The 13,176-nt window shown below is 35.3% G+C and overlaps 5 protein-coding genes across 5 annotated transcripts; 3 read left to right on the forward strand and 2 right to left on the reverse strand.

The window, feature by feature from the left end:
- Positions 1-473: 473 nt before the first annotated feature.
- LOC101259119 (replication factor C subunit 3-like) lies at positions 474-2,688 on the reverse strand. Its single transcript, XM_069294403.1, has 10 exons — positions 2,647-2,688; positions 2,508-2,540; positions 1,790-1,967; positions 1,521-1,702; positions 1,253-1,389; positions 1,086-1,181; positions 927-996; positions 762-836; positions 638-683; positions 474-538 (listed from the first exon to the last, which is right to left on the reverse strand). The coding sequence occupies exons 1-10, from the start codon at positions 2,686-2,688 to the stop codon at positions 474-476; spliced, it is 924 nt and encodes a 307-aa protein (XP_069150504.1).
- LOC138342238 (uncharacterized) lies at positions 2,240-4,495 on the reverse strand. Its single transcript, XM_069294513.1, has one exon. It carries the CDS (start codon positions 4,217-4,219, stop codon positions 2,888-2,890), a length of 1,332 nt encoding a protein of 443 aa, XP_069150614.1. The 5' UTR covers positions 4,220-4,495; the 3' UTR covers positions 2,240-2,887.
- A 618-nt stretch (positions 4,496-5,113) lies between these two features.
- On the forward strand, positions 5,114-7,208 carry LOC101258821 (uncharacterized). The gene is made up of 7 exons (XM_069294404.1): positions 5,114-5,189; positions 5,307-5,402; positions 5,491-5,629; positions 5,709-5,879; positions 6,009-6,327; positions 6,431-6,522; positions 6,947-7,208. The coding sequence occupies exons 1-7, from the start codon at positions 5,114-5,116 to the stop codon at positions 7,206-7,208; spliced, it is 1,155 nt and encodes a 384-aa protein (XP_069150505.1).
- LOC101263863 (uncharacterized) lies at positions 6,736-10,413 on the forward strand. The gene is made up of 4 exons (XM_004232374.5): positions 6,736-8,619; positions 8,715-8,817; positions 9,513-9,721; positions 9,883-10,413. Exons 1-4 carry the CDS (start codon positions 7,874-7,876, stop codon positions 10,151-10,153), a joined length of 1,329 nt encoding a protein of 442 aa, XP_004232422.4. The 5' UTR covers positions 6,736-7,873; the 3' UTR covers positions 10,154-10,413.
- A 1,189-nt stretch (positions 10,414-11,602) lies between these two features.
- On the forward strand, positions 11,603-13,170 carry LOC104645739 (syntaxin-112). Its single transcript, XM_010318077.4, has 2 exons — positions 11,603-11,744; positions 12,068-13,170. The coding sequence occupies exon 2, from the start codon at positions 12,092-12,094 to the stop codon at positions 12,989-12,991; it is 900 nt and encodes a 299-aa protein (XP_010316379.1). The 5' UTR covers positions 11,603-11,744; positions 12,068-12,091; the 3' UTR covers positions 12,992-13,170.
- The last annotated feature ends 6 nt before the right edge of the window (positions 13,171-13,176 follow it).

Here is a 13,176-nt window from a genome sequence, read left to right on the forward strand (position 1 = left end):
TACTTACTTTAAATAAGGAACGATATATTACCATTACCATTAATCTCTTTCTTTACCTGCACTATGTTTAGGCTCTTTATTTGGTGTAGAGGGTGTTCCCAAAAAATAATAAATCCAACTGAAAAGCCTAATCCAAACGAATTGAAAAGGCTGAATCTCAATGCTCTATAACTATATAGTTTTTCTGAAATATAATTTTATTTAGAGTCTAATAAGGCTCCTAACAAAATAATAAAATGACAACATAATTTTATTTTCATAATAACAGTTGCCCTAGTGCTTATATCACGTAAGGAGCAGATGCATACACTCTTGCATCAACATATAAACACAAAATTTATCTGCTAAGAATGGCTGTGTAATACTGGTATGAAAGGCAGAGTGTTTAATAAAAGAAGAAGATTTAATGTGTAGGACCAAAAATTTGAGCCTTCTCTCAATCAGACTAGCGCGCGTCCATGTGTAGTCATGAATTACAAAAACTGCTGACGATTGCTCAAACTCTTCCTGTATATGCTCATAAATTTGGCCACAAATTCTGCAATTATACATATGAATCAAATACATGTTAGGAGAACTAATATCACTAAAAAGTCATAGTATAAACATAGTTCAATACTACAGTTTAACGAGTTACCTTCTAATTTTAACAAAGCAGTCGTTCCAAGAGGGAGCCTTTTCTCCTGCAGATCGTCTTGTTGTTACTTGATGAACTTTTAACTTCTCGAACATGTATTTTAACATACAAGTATAGTACTTACATAATAAGAATGCCAGTAATGAATTTCCCTTCTTATACCAGCATCAACTTTCTTAACGAATTCTTCAACTAGTTTCTGCATTGCATTCAACATAAACATGAAATGATCTTCCTTAGATATTAGTAACTCTTTAAAAAAATCCTCATTCAAATTTATATACTTTACCAGGAGAATAAGTTTTGGATGCACAAACTCCACCAAAAGTTTTTGGAACTTCCCTCGAACAGAAAATAACCTGATTTAAAATAGACACCTTTACTGTCAACTTTGATATTCTTTAGTTAGAAGAACAACTTTGTTCATTGCTATTTACAATTTTGATACCTTGTTTGGTTGGGATCAGCGAGAATTTCTGCTGCAAGTTCTGTTACTACTTCTTCCCATCCTATTGAAATCGGTTGGTCTTCAGCAAAAGGATAGCTGTATAAAGTGTGTGGATCAGTAATCCATAAACTAGCAAAGGCATAATCTGTAAAGTATAGTAATATTACTTGTGTGCTTTGCAGGCTTCTAGAGCCATAATTGCTCTTCGCAGGTTTTGCTTTGACTTGGCGGCTATCTTAGCAGCAAAACCCATTGGTAGTTCAAAATCTTCCTTTCTTGCTATCTGAATAAGAACTTCCATGATCTAAGCAATCCAAAATATGAAGTTAGAAGGAAATTCTTGTGTCCGGTTGAAGATATAATGGCCAAAATGACATGTTACATTTATAGCTAATGTTAATTCTATTAGAATGTACTTCCTATTTTTACACTTACTTCATGAGTTACAGGAGCTGCAACTTCAAAAACTTTGCTGCGGCTTTTCACTGAGTCAAGTATGGCTACATCATCTTCACAGCAGAGAATGAGCTTGCAAGCATCTGAATAGCAGTCCATTATCCATTTAACTAGGTGCTGTATGTTCTCCGCGGCTTTGTCCACATTATAAAGAACTATAACTGTAAGACTCAGAGTATTACTTAATTAGGTCAAGACGGAATTGATTGATGGTTAAAATAGTCGTTTGCTTTGATAGACATGATCACCTTTGTAATCAGCCTTCTTATTTACTCTGCTGATTTCAGGGGTCAGTGCATACTCTGAAGTTATTTGCTTAACTAAAGCCATTATCACATATCTAGCATTAGGCTCCAACTGAACGTTGAGCTCGATATGGTGAGGACTTGAGCTTACTGGTACGACAACTTGCAGTGGCCTTGTTTCCTATTAGGCAGATAGGGGAAAAGAAGAGGCATATTGAATGAAATTCCGCAGCATGGAAACAAATTAAACTGCATTTAACACTGTCCATTCACCAAATAATGTGTGATAATTAACAATGTATTGTCTACATAAATCAAGCACTAAACATATGAATCCAGATTCTGTTGAAAATCATGATCTTATAGTCGATTTTGTTGGGTTTTATTTGCCTTGAATTTTTAACCATAAATAGTTTTTTTTTTAGGAAAAAATTTTGAATTGACCAATCTTTTTTTCTTTTTTAGGAAAAGATTTGCACCTGCTTATTTTCGGTCATAACAGATTTTATCCTTTGTAGTATCTTTTTAAAAATAAAAACTGTATTAAAAAATTGTGCCAAATAGATTACAATTTGATAAAGGGAGTGGTGTTTTTGTTGTTGTTTGATTGGAAAATGGAAGTTGAGAAAATTTAAGCAGACTTAGAGCCCTAACTTCCATGATCAACAGAGACTTGTATAAATGAAAATAAATAGCAGAAAATAAATCAAGTCTGAGGTACCTTAATTTGGAAGTATCTCAAATCATGGGATATCTGCGAAACAGAAAAACAAACGAAAAAACTGGAATATTTTGTACTGATGATGAACCATGAAAATGTAGCATATCTGCATCTTAATTCTAAGTCTGGCTTTGCTTACATTGCAGATAGCATCACCATAGATTTCACGCAAAAAAGCCATCGTGAGTGTTCTCCTTCCAGAACCAGGAGGACCCTTGAATAAGATCTGTGGAATGATTTCACTTGAAGAAACCTAAAAGAAAAGGCATTAGAAAACCAAAGGAAGTTGTGATCTAATTAAGCAGATAATGTTAAAACAAAATGTCCTAGTGAGTGTATCTTTGTGTGCTTCACCACTTGATTCATCAGAAAAAGGGAGTTTAGATCATGTTTACCAGGTCTTTAAGTAGTAAAGCTTCTTGCTTGTGGCAAGTAAATCCCTCTAGTAAATCAGGTTGATGCTTGTCAGCCCAGAAGGGTCTCAAGCTTTGAACTACAGATGCCTTAGCAATTACTACAGCTTCATCAATCGGACGCCCTTTTTCTGGAGATTCTCTTCTTGACGTGCTGCATGTTCCCTTCTTGAGACAAGAAAACCATGGTTCTGACTGACTCTTTTGCCTGTTCGCGGTGAACTTTTTCATACTTTTGGTCGTCCTTCCACTAGTATCACTCAAATTACTACTCTGTCTACTTACAAAAGTGCTTGTGCTTATAGTTCTTTGAGTATTACTAGATGAATTTCCTCTTCCACTCTGATTGAAATTACCAGGCGTTTTCACTGATTCAACATTTCTATCAGTCAGTACCTGAGGCTTTTTATCAAATTTCCTTTCAGTAATCTTCTGCATGTTCAAAGCTTCATAGTCCCGAGAAAAGAAAATATCACCAGGTGAAACAGTTTCTGTGCTTTCAAACATATGATTAGCACCAGTAGTACTTCCAGAAATCTTTGCTTCGGCAATCATTTCATTAAGTTCACCTCCTGTAGGTCCGTGCTTATAGGGAGTTTCCCTTTCTTTCCGCGACAAGCTCCTAACTGGCAATTGGGAAGGCGTCTGCGTCTTATTATTTGCTTTTCTTCTCTCCTTGGAAGCATCAAACTTGTGTTGTCTGTCAGGTCTAGGAGCAGAAGCGTACCTGCGATTATAATTTGATTTCTCCCCTAGTCTACTAAGAACATTATTATTACCTTGTGTTTGATTTTGCTTCCTATTTGAATCAGCAAAAATCCTGTCATGATCATCACCAGCATATTTATATGGAGACATATGTCTACGGTTCTCAGATTTTTGAAAAGGACTAACATTTCTATGAGAATATGAATGATCAGGTCTGCGTGGAAATGTGCTAACACTTCTTGGTAAAGCCTTTGGAGAAGAAGGAAATTCACCATCATCAATATCTCTGCGAAGCTTATAAGGAGACTTAGTACTTCTCCTTCGAGCAGAACTTGGAACATTATTAGTTCTCCAGCTTAAATTAAAAGAACTATTGTCCTTTGCTCTCTCAAATCCTACGTTGGGCTCTTCTGGTTCATGTTCTTCAAGATCTATTTCTTTTTCATTCTTTCCGTTTACTTCCCTGTGTGGACTCTTCTCCAATGTCCAGTCTGTCTCCGTATCTGATGGCTCATAACCACTTCTTCTTTGCCTCATGGTCGACGAGAGTTTCAGTTGTAAAGCTTTGTTATATTTTGAAGCTCCCTCCATTTTAGAAGGTATTTTCTCTGTAGTTAGCTATAATTTGAACAGTAGAAAAATTATAGTAATAATTTTCTGGTCCAAGAGGAAAAAAATACTCATAGGTGGCAATTAGAATCCAACGTATTCTGTGAAGACAACAACATACAGAGAATGGCAACAAAATTGTACCAATAAGAATTTTTTTTTTTTGTGTGTGTGAAAAGCACAAGAAAAGAACAGCTATGGTGTTCAAGATGTAATTAAATAAAATAGGAATATGCTCTTTATTACAGCTTTAAAATTTTATACTACGTGGTCACATAATTTTTAACATGGTATTGAAGTAGACAGATGTTGTGAGTTCAAGTCTCGCTGTAAGTAAATGAAAATGTGTTCTCCATAACCTGTTAAAACTTTTTCGATAAGATCATCATAATTCAACATATGATATCACATTGAGTGGAACAGGAATATTCTGAAGTGGGTACCAAAGAGGTGGAGAAATGGCACGAAATATATAGTAAAATATGAAAAGAGCGATGAAGGCAAAGCAGAAACATTGGTGAAAACAATGAGCTGGGGCATATTTAAGACCAGCTAATATGGTATAATAAAGAAATAAGAGTTAGTTTTTAACATTGTGTGCAGCATCTGTAATTTACAAGGATGTTCTGAAACTTCTAAGCGTATTGCCGAGGATGACAACTTGCTAATTTTGTTGTCTCTACATGGAAAAAAACGATTCCCTAAATCCCTATCAAGGTCTCACATTGTCTCTGAAAAAGATAAAATAATTTTTGTTTTTTTTCCAGAAAAGCTCATGAGAATCTTGTTAACTGCCATCAACTTCTAAGTACCACGTTCAACTGTTCCCAAAGTTCATAAAGATTCTTCAATACTTCTAGTTGGTAAGTATTATCAATGTCAAGTTGTACTGCCACGGTTAACACAGAATCACTAAATCCAATAGGCAATAAGTTGGCTATACCTGGAAGAAGTAATCATTCTAGTAAGCTTTTCGTCTAACCTTACACCAGACCAGTTCTTAACTATTATGTGAAACTCATTGATTTGGGAGTTTTGATCTCCTTCCTCAATTTCTTTTTGTTTGAAGGTGGCAGATGGAAACTAATAAGTTTTGCTGTTAATAAAACTGTTGCTACTGGTACTTCGATTATGACCCCATCTGTTGTTGCGGTATCCTCTCAAGGTCAGTTCATCACCCCATTTGTACCTTTGAATTTATTGGTGTCTGTTTATTGTGTGTGTGTCTACTTAACAAAGATTCATATATATAGGCTTGCAGCAATTGCCATTCAAACCGGAGGGATACAACTATTGGAAATGGCGAAGCTACAGAATTCATTATGTGGAGAAAGGGGAAGGGTTTCCAATAGTTTTGATTCATGGATTTGCTTCTTCTTCTTTTCATTGGAGGTAATTCTATAATATTTGTGTTTGTATGGCTTTGAGTTTAATTAAAAGATTTAGTGGGCTTATTTGCATCAAATTTTAGGTATAACATATCAGAACTGGCTAAAAGATACAAGGTTTATGCTTTGGATTTGCTAGGATTTGGCTGGAGTGAAAAGACACTAATAGATTATGATGCTTTGCTTTGGAGAGATCAGGTTGTCGACTTCTTAAAGGAGATAGTTAAACAACCCGCTGTTTTAGTTGGAAACAGGTGAGTTCATTTATTTACCAACTTGTCATTGTAATAAATCTACAAGATGCAATTAGTAGCTTTAATTGGTAGAGCTTCAGTAATATATAAGTAGTATGTAATATGATGACTCTTGAATTATTTAAACAGTCTTGGAGGGTTTACTACTTTGTTAGCAGCAGCAGCACTACCAGATAAAATCAGGGGAGTTTCCTTATTAAATAGTGCAGGACGATTTGGGGATGACGTTAGTACAACTGACAAAACTGAAGAGTCTGCCTTACATAAGTTCATTGTAAAGCCAATGGAGGAAATTTTTCAACGTGTTGTTGTCAGATCAGCTTTCTGGATAACAATGCAACCAGTTCAAATTGAAGCTGTACTAAAGAGTGGTGTAGGTTCCTTCCTAGCTAAATTTGAACCTTATATCTTCTTGCTATTTGCACGATGCATCAGAAACGGATGGCTGGTTTCTGCATTTGCATTTCATTTGTTATTTAGCCACTACCGCTGATAATCTTGACGAACATTAGATAGAATAACTAATTCCTTGATGTTTTTCTTGTTTTAAGGTCTACAGAAACCATTCAAATGTGGATGATTACCTCATCAATTCAATTTTAAGGCCTGCAGCTGACCCAAATGCCTATGAAGTTTATTACCGGTATGAATGCAGCTATATAGCCTATTGTTTTTCGCCTCCTTTTGGCAGCTAAAAACCATTATCATTTTCTCACTTGGAACACCATTATCTGCCTTATTAGTCTAGAATCTTAATAGAAATCTCCCCACCATTCATATTGAAGTCCTTGACTCTCATGACTCGAGCCTGTTTGACGAGTTTTGTCTTTGGAACTTCAAACTGAGATGGTTCGACCTTTTCCAGCATATGCCAAGAGTGTTTTGCAAATTGATAGAAGTGCAAAGATAATGTTGAGATACTACTAACATTTAGAAGTGTACAAAAGACTAGAGATTTACTACATCTGCTTTGTCAGATACATATACTTTTAAGTTCCAACCTGTTTATGTACCAAAAGTTTAGGCTAAGAAAGTTAGCTAATATTGTCTACTTTGCATTTCTGCAGATTATTAAAACAACTCATGTCAAACCCCACAAAGCACACACTTGACAGTGTTTTGAGCCAACTCTCTTGCCCATTGTTGTTGTTGTGGGGGGACCTAGACCCTTGGGTTCATGATCGTGCAAAGCCAAATCGAATTAAGGATTTCTACCCGAACACATCCCTTGTAAACTTGCAGGCAGGGCATTACCCCCAGGATGAAGTTCCAGAACAAGTGAATAAAGCTTTATTAGATTGGTTATCAACCTTGACATCAGAAATTTAGCTTCATTGCTAACATATGTAGTAGAGTATGTGTTATCAAAGTGTACTGCCCTGCGATAAGAAATTTCATCATCTTTTCCTGAATAGATTGCATAGAAGCCGATCATTTCAAGACACCGAAGACTGAAGAGATAATTAGACTGAGCCACTGAGGTCTATTCCAAAGAGACTGATATAAACTTTTTTTCTGAAATCATTTGATCTGAACATTTTTATTTTATACTTATAAGCATGATTTCAGCAGTGAATCTAATTGATAAAAGAACTAATTTTCAAAGGGGATAGAGAAAGATCATGAACATATAAATCCTTAACTCATTTTTCGTTGAGTAAGAGCAATTGGATGAAATAAATCTTTCCACACTTGATTACATATGTTGAATTCAAGTCGTGAAAACAGAAGAAATGTATTCTTTCCCTTCAATCAAATCAGTCCAGCATTAAATCTCAAGAAAATAATAAAAAATAAAACTGGATCCGTTGTGTATATCATGTCAAAAAAAAAATTCTTTGCTTGTGTTGGTAAACATGAGGTGAGGAATTGTTAACTTTACTTGTTCCAAACGCTAAGCACTAAAGCTAAAGAAGTTGGATAAAGCAAGTGTCTAATTCATTTCACAACAGTTCATGGATTGTTGTGGTATACGGGTCCTACAATAATGCACAATGTATAAATTTGAATTGATAGTACTCGGACAAACAAAAATACTACTCTCATTTCTCTCGGTACAAATAGCATCACCTGTAAGCCAAAAAAACAAAGTCGCAAATCCTCCTCATTCAATGGAAGCCTCTGTCAGACTACTCACTTGTTCTAATCGCCACCATGTCTCCCCTTCTCTCTTCCTCAAACTCAATCACAAGCCCTTTCCTTTATCACCATCTTCCTTTCGAACCCCTTCACTTTCTTCTCCCCCAAAGAATCGCCCCCGCATTTTCTTATCACATCGCAATCCCTCCTCCCCACTTTCTTCTCCATTTGGGTTTTCGAAAAACCCTTTCCCGTCGAAATTCTTGAATCCCATCTTATCCAGCGATCGTTTTGCTCGAATAGTATCTGGTACCCAAGATAAATTATTCGATTGGCATTTTGCTGCTGGCAGTGAAAAGGGTAATGAAATTGGGGCAATACCCAAAGAAGGCCCAATTGTGACGGTTGTGATGTTGGGTTGGCTCGGGTCAAAGCCGAAACATTTGAGGAGGTATATCGAGTTGTATAACTCTAAGGGTATTCACGCTCTAACATTTGTTGCTTCTGTGAAAGATGTTCTTTCTTTCGATCTTGGCAAGAAATTGGAAGAGAGGATTGCTGTATTGGCAAATGAGCTTGCTTTGTGGTTGTCGGAATCCGATAACGATGGTCGTGAACGGTGTTTGATTTTTCACACATTCAGTAATACCGGTTGGCTTGCGTAGGTTGATTAATGGGACTTCAAATATTGATCATGCTAAAGTTATTAGTAATTTTTAGCTGTTCTAACCTTTATTAGTATTTGTTACTGTGCAGTTATGGTGCTATTCTTGAGAATCTGAAAAATAGACAGGATTTGTTGGAAAAGATCAAGGGTTGTGTCGTAGATTCCGGTGGTGATCCAGATATAAGCCCTAAGGTTGTTTTTTTACCTCATCCTACCATCACTTCCCTTTATCTGATGCTTTATAGGATAGCATTCAGCTGCTTTTGATGCTATCCTTTTGTTTGAGCCTTAATTACTCTTTTCTCTAAAATTGATTTTGGTTTAGTAAAATGTAACTATGGATTCATCATATGGTCGGAGGACCAGGATGATTGACGTATACCAAGGGTTCTTTGTTCACTAATCCACATACGGATACCTGAAAAGTTTTTGACTTTTCTCATTGCAAAGGATATGGGTTGGTATGGAATGTGTTTCATACTGTTTAAGTTATCATAGAAATTTCAGTTTCAAGATGATAGTTTCTATTGTAACCTCTTGGTTGGGTATAGCCAGGACACAAGCCTCTTTAAATATTCTTTGAGATTTCAGCATTGCTCTTTGCCATTGTCTTTCTTTGATAGGTTGAACTATTTGATGGAGTTTTTCTCACAACTTGGGGAAATTCCATTCCAAGAATGCTTGGCAATTTTTTCTCTTCCTTTTGTGGGGGAATTCTGTTCTTTTCATTTTGGAAGATTATTTGTTCTTCTGGTGCACTTTTTCATTCATTCCTTTTAAAAAACGCAGTGCATTATTTTCGCTTTTGTTGTATAGTGTTGATTCTGATCCTACAGAATTGAGTAATGAGGAAAGTTGTATGGTAATTCAGTCTTAACTGCTTGCAGGTCTGGGCAGCTGGATTTACTGCAGCCATGCTGAAGAAGTGTAGCTCCTTTGCATATTCTTCAGTAGAAGCTGGAGAAGGAAATGAAGTGGAACGTCCATTAACCTTGGGAAACATTCAAACTAAGGGAGCCATGATGATGGAAACCGTTCTTTTTGCAACACTTGAGAAGCTTTTCTCGTTGCTTCTTAATTTGCCTGATGTTAATGAGTAAGCACTACAACATGTTATGTTCTTTTTGTTTACTTATGAATTAGGAAATAGTTCAGAGAAATATGGTTTGCAGTAAGTATTCAGCTATTGATTAGAAGGTTTGGTCTATTGAAAAAGTTTATAGCTACTTCTAATTATTGGTTATTTCCAATTTACAGGCGGTTGACGAAGATAATTACTGTCCTTGTCAAGAACCAGCCTTCCTGTCTTCAGCTATATCTTTACAGTACAGCTGACAAGGTCATTCCAATTCAGTCAGTTGAATCTTTTATTCAAGAGCAGAGGAAAATTGGGAGAGAGGTTCACTCTTTCAACTTTGGCTCTTCTCCTCATGTAGATCATTACCGAACTTTTCCAGACAAATATGTATCTGTATTACAGAAATTTCTCCAAGAATGTACACTCATACCCAAAGGGAAAAGACGTTAATAGATCAAAGGAGTTGAGGGTGATTAACCATTCCTCGTAGTCTTTATTGAATTGCTTTAATTGGGGCAATGTATCTTAAGAGTTGCAAACTAGTCTTGTGTTAAGTGCTGTCAATTGCTACTCAGGCAGTAACATTCTGCAATGAGGAGGCTTTGCTGCAAGTGGACTGGTAGTAGTTGCAAATTGGTCCAAAGTAGACTTACATCTCCGGCCAATGTTTTCTAATAACATGAGGAAGTCTTTATTTGTGTTTTATTTAATTGAGCATGTTGTTTCGTCCTTTGCATAATTTCTACAGATGTTTCTACTTCCATCCACGGATTTAGCTAGCATTTGGAGTTACAGTGAAGTTTGGATTGAACTTGGAATTGTGTTTGGTAAACACGAAACATGACTTATACTAGTAACTAGTAAGTCTTAAAAACTATCAACTATATCCAACATTACCAAACAAACAGTTTGTTAATCTCAAATTATGCAGTACCTTCATTGATTTATGATCATTATAATTAGCACGCACATCATAACCCAAATCCTATATATAGATAGATTTTTTATTCAGTAGAAATATTAATATTTTTATAATGAACTAGGTTATCCATAATCCTTAAATCACAACATGATGTTTTAATAACAACTACTACTAATACAATTACTAGCTACTATAATTTGTCAAATTTTACAATTAATTACAAAGACTCATTAGTGCAAAACAAAAACTAATACTCCATCCATTCCTGTGGCTTTTTGAATTTTAAAATTCAAATAAATCTACTTTTTATCATAAATATTTCATACATCTTTTAAATATTTTAAATTGTCAATTATTGTGACTTATAATACTTTTTATATAGTATTATGTATTTCAAAAAAATTAAAAATTTCATACATGTATTATTGATCAAACTTAAATTATTTAATTCTTAGAAAAGAAAAAATATCATATTGGGATAGGGGAGTAATTAACAGACTAACCTTACAAAAAAGTTGTTTTAAAATTTTATAACAGGTCAACAGCTATATCTTGGGTCAAAAAGAGGTCTAAAATAGAATTTGACATTTAAAGATTTGATTTACAAAATCTCCCAAAAAAACTATATAAATTCTATAGTCAAAATAAATCTTTTTTAAAGAGTTTTTTTTAAAAAAATTTATAATTAAACAAAATTTTAACGTCTCTATTAATGCATTTCATCATCTCAAAAGTAGACATTCAAACTCCACTCATCTATTCTTTCATAAATCTACCAACAACATTTTATACTATAATAAATTAATATTTAATTGAAACAATTTTTTTAATATTTAACATGAATTTACTTAGGTGTTAAAGCAATAAATAAATTTTTTTTTAAAAAACATTTTTCGCACTTCATGGTTGGGTTACTAACCGTAACCGCCTTAAGCGGAACATCAATATAAACGGCTACTTCTCACTATCTCTGCCTTATGAAACTTTGAAATATTTCAAACTTCTCAGAATCTCCATATCCCTCTTCCCCCTCCCAAACAGTACCAAGAAGAAGACAGGCACCATCATCATCAAGAAGACGACGAAGAAGAAGAAGAACGCAAAGCTCTTCAAAATTGGGTAATACCCTCTCTTCAGTTCAATCGAGATTTTTAGTGAAAAAATCTCTTCTTCAATTCACTCGTTTCATTCTTATCTATATCTTCCTGCTTTATTCATGTTTCTTGGTGTTCAATTTCATATTCCATCGGGTTAAATTGCCATCTTCAACAGAAGGGTAGAGATCTTTTCTTGCATTCAGTTACTTCCTCTGTTTTCTTGTTTTTATTGGTGTTGAATTTCATAACAAATTGTCATCTTGTGGGAAGGGGTAGAGAAATCTTTTCTTGAAAACTTATCTGTTTTCTTGGTGTATTTGTTAAGCTGTTCTTGACTAATTGCAGAATATTCAGTAAACTGGAGTGAAGATGAATGATCTCATGACGAAATCGTTCTTAAGTTATATGGAATTGAAGAAACAAGCCCATCTGGATCTTGAAACAGAGAGGGATTTGGAGATGGGCCAACTCAGCCGCACAGATGAAGACAATCTTTCCAACTTCTTCCGTGAAATCGAGGCAGTGAAGGGTGATATTCAAGAGATAACTAATCTCTTGATGGATCTTCAAAATCTGAATGAGGAGACAAAAACTACTCACGGTCCAAAAGTTCTTCGTGGCATTAGAGACAGAATGGATTCTGACATGGTCTCTGTCCTTCGCAAAGCCAAGATTGTCAAGGCAAAACTTGAAGCACTTGACAAATCAAATGTGGGGAATCGCAAATTATCAGTGGCATATGCACAAGGCTCTGTGGTTGATCGAACCAGAGTTAGCATGTCTAATGGATTGAGGGTCAAGCTTAGGGACATCATGAATGATTTTCAGGCTTTGAGAGAAAAGATCTTGTCAGATTACAAAGACTGCCTCAGAAGAAGATATTACAACGAGACGGGGAAGGAGCCAAACGAGGAAGTGATTGAGAAGATGGTTTCAGGAGAAAGCGGAAAAGTTCAAATATTTGCAGCAAAAACAGAGATGAATCTTGATGACAAAGATAGGCACGAGGCTGTAATGGACATAAAGAAGAGCCTGGACAAACTTCATCAAGTGTTTCTTGATATGGCTGTTCTAGTTGAGACTCAAGGTGAACAGATTGATGACATTGAGCATAATATGGCCATTGCTGGAAGCTTCATCAGTGGTGGAACCAACAGTCTTTTCTATGCTAAGCAGCAGCAGAAGAAGGGAAGGGCATGGATATGTTGGGTATGGGCTGTGTTATTGATCATTTTGGTTGTCTGCTTAATTGCTACATTGAGCTCTTGATAGCACTTGAAAATACAACGTCATTTCATTTTAGTTTCGGCTCTGTTATTCCTTTCTGGACTCTTGAGTATTTACCAGTCTTAGAGATAGTTAGAAATGTTTTGAATGCTACAATCATAATGTACCGATTCATTTCATATTGAATCATAAAACAGGAACTAGCATTTCTTTACCTAGTACTTTTT

The sequence above is a fragment of the Solanum lycopersicum genome, chromosome 2 (assembly GCF_036512215.1).
Source record: "Solanum lycopersicum chromosome 2, SLM_r2.1".
In the NCBI taxonomy this organism is placed as follows: domain Eukaryota; kingdom Viridiplantae; phylum Streptophyta; class Magnoliopsida; order Solanales; family Solanaceae; genus Solanum; species Solanum lycopersicum.

Excerpts from the sequence above, each read along its gene's own strand:
- LOC101259119 (XM_069294403.1), bottom strand. The coding sequence starts at position 2,688 with ATGGCTTTTTTGCGTGAAATCTATGGTGATGCTATCTGCAAT. Across the intron at positions 2,541-2,646 it reads ATGGTGATGCTATCTGCAAT|ATATCCCATGATTTGAGATA; the intron begins GTAAGCAAAGCC and ends TCTGTTTCGCAG. Across the intron at positions 997-1,085 it reads GCTGATCCCAACCAAACAAG|GTTATTTTCTGTTCGAGGGA; the intron begins GTATCAAAATTG and ends ATTTTAAATCAG.
- LOC138342238 (XM_069294513.1), bottom strand. The coding sequence starts at position 4,219 with ATGGAGGGAGCTTCAAAATATAACAAAGCTTTACAACTGAAACTCTCG.
- LOC101258821 (XM_069294404.1), top strand. The coding sequence starts at position 5,114 with ATGTCAAGTTGTACTGCCACGGTTAACACAGAATCACTAAATCCAATA. Across the intron at positions 5,403-5,490 it reads TGTTGCGGTATCCTCTCAAG|GCTTGCAGCAATTGCCATTC; the intron begins GTCAGTTCATCA and ends TCATATATATAG. Across the intron at positions 5,630-5,708 it reads TCTTCTTCTTTTCATTGGAG|GTATAACATATCAGAACTGG; the intron begins GTAATTCTATAA and ends ATCAAATTTTAG.
- LOC101263863 (XM_004232374.5), top strand. The coding sequence starts at position 7,874 with ATGTATAAATTTGAATTGATAGTACTCGGACAAACAAAAATACTACTC. Across the intron at positions 8,620-8,714 it reads AGTAATACCGGTTGGCTTGC|TTATGGTGCTATTCTTGAGA; the intron begins GTAGGTTGATTA and ends GTTACTGTGCAG. Across the intron at positions 8,818-9,512 it reads ATCCAGATATAAGCCCTAAG|GTCTGGGCAGCTGGATTTAC; the intron begins GTTGTTTTTTTA and ends AACTGCTTGCAG.
- LOC104645739 (XM_010318077.4), top strand. The coding sequence starts at position 12,092 with ATGAATGATCTCATGACGAAATCGTTCTTAAGTTATATGGAATTGAAG.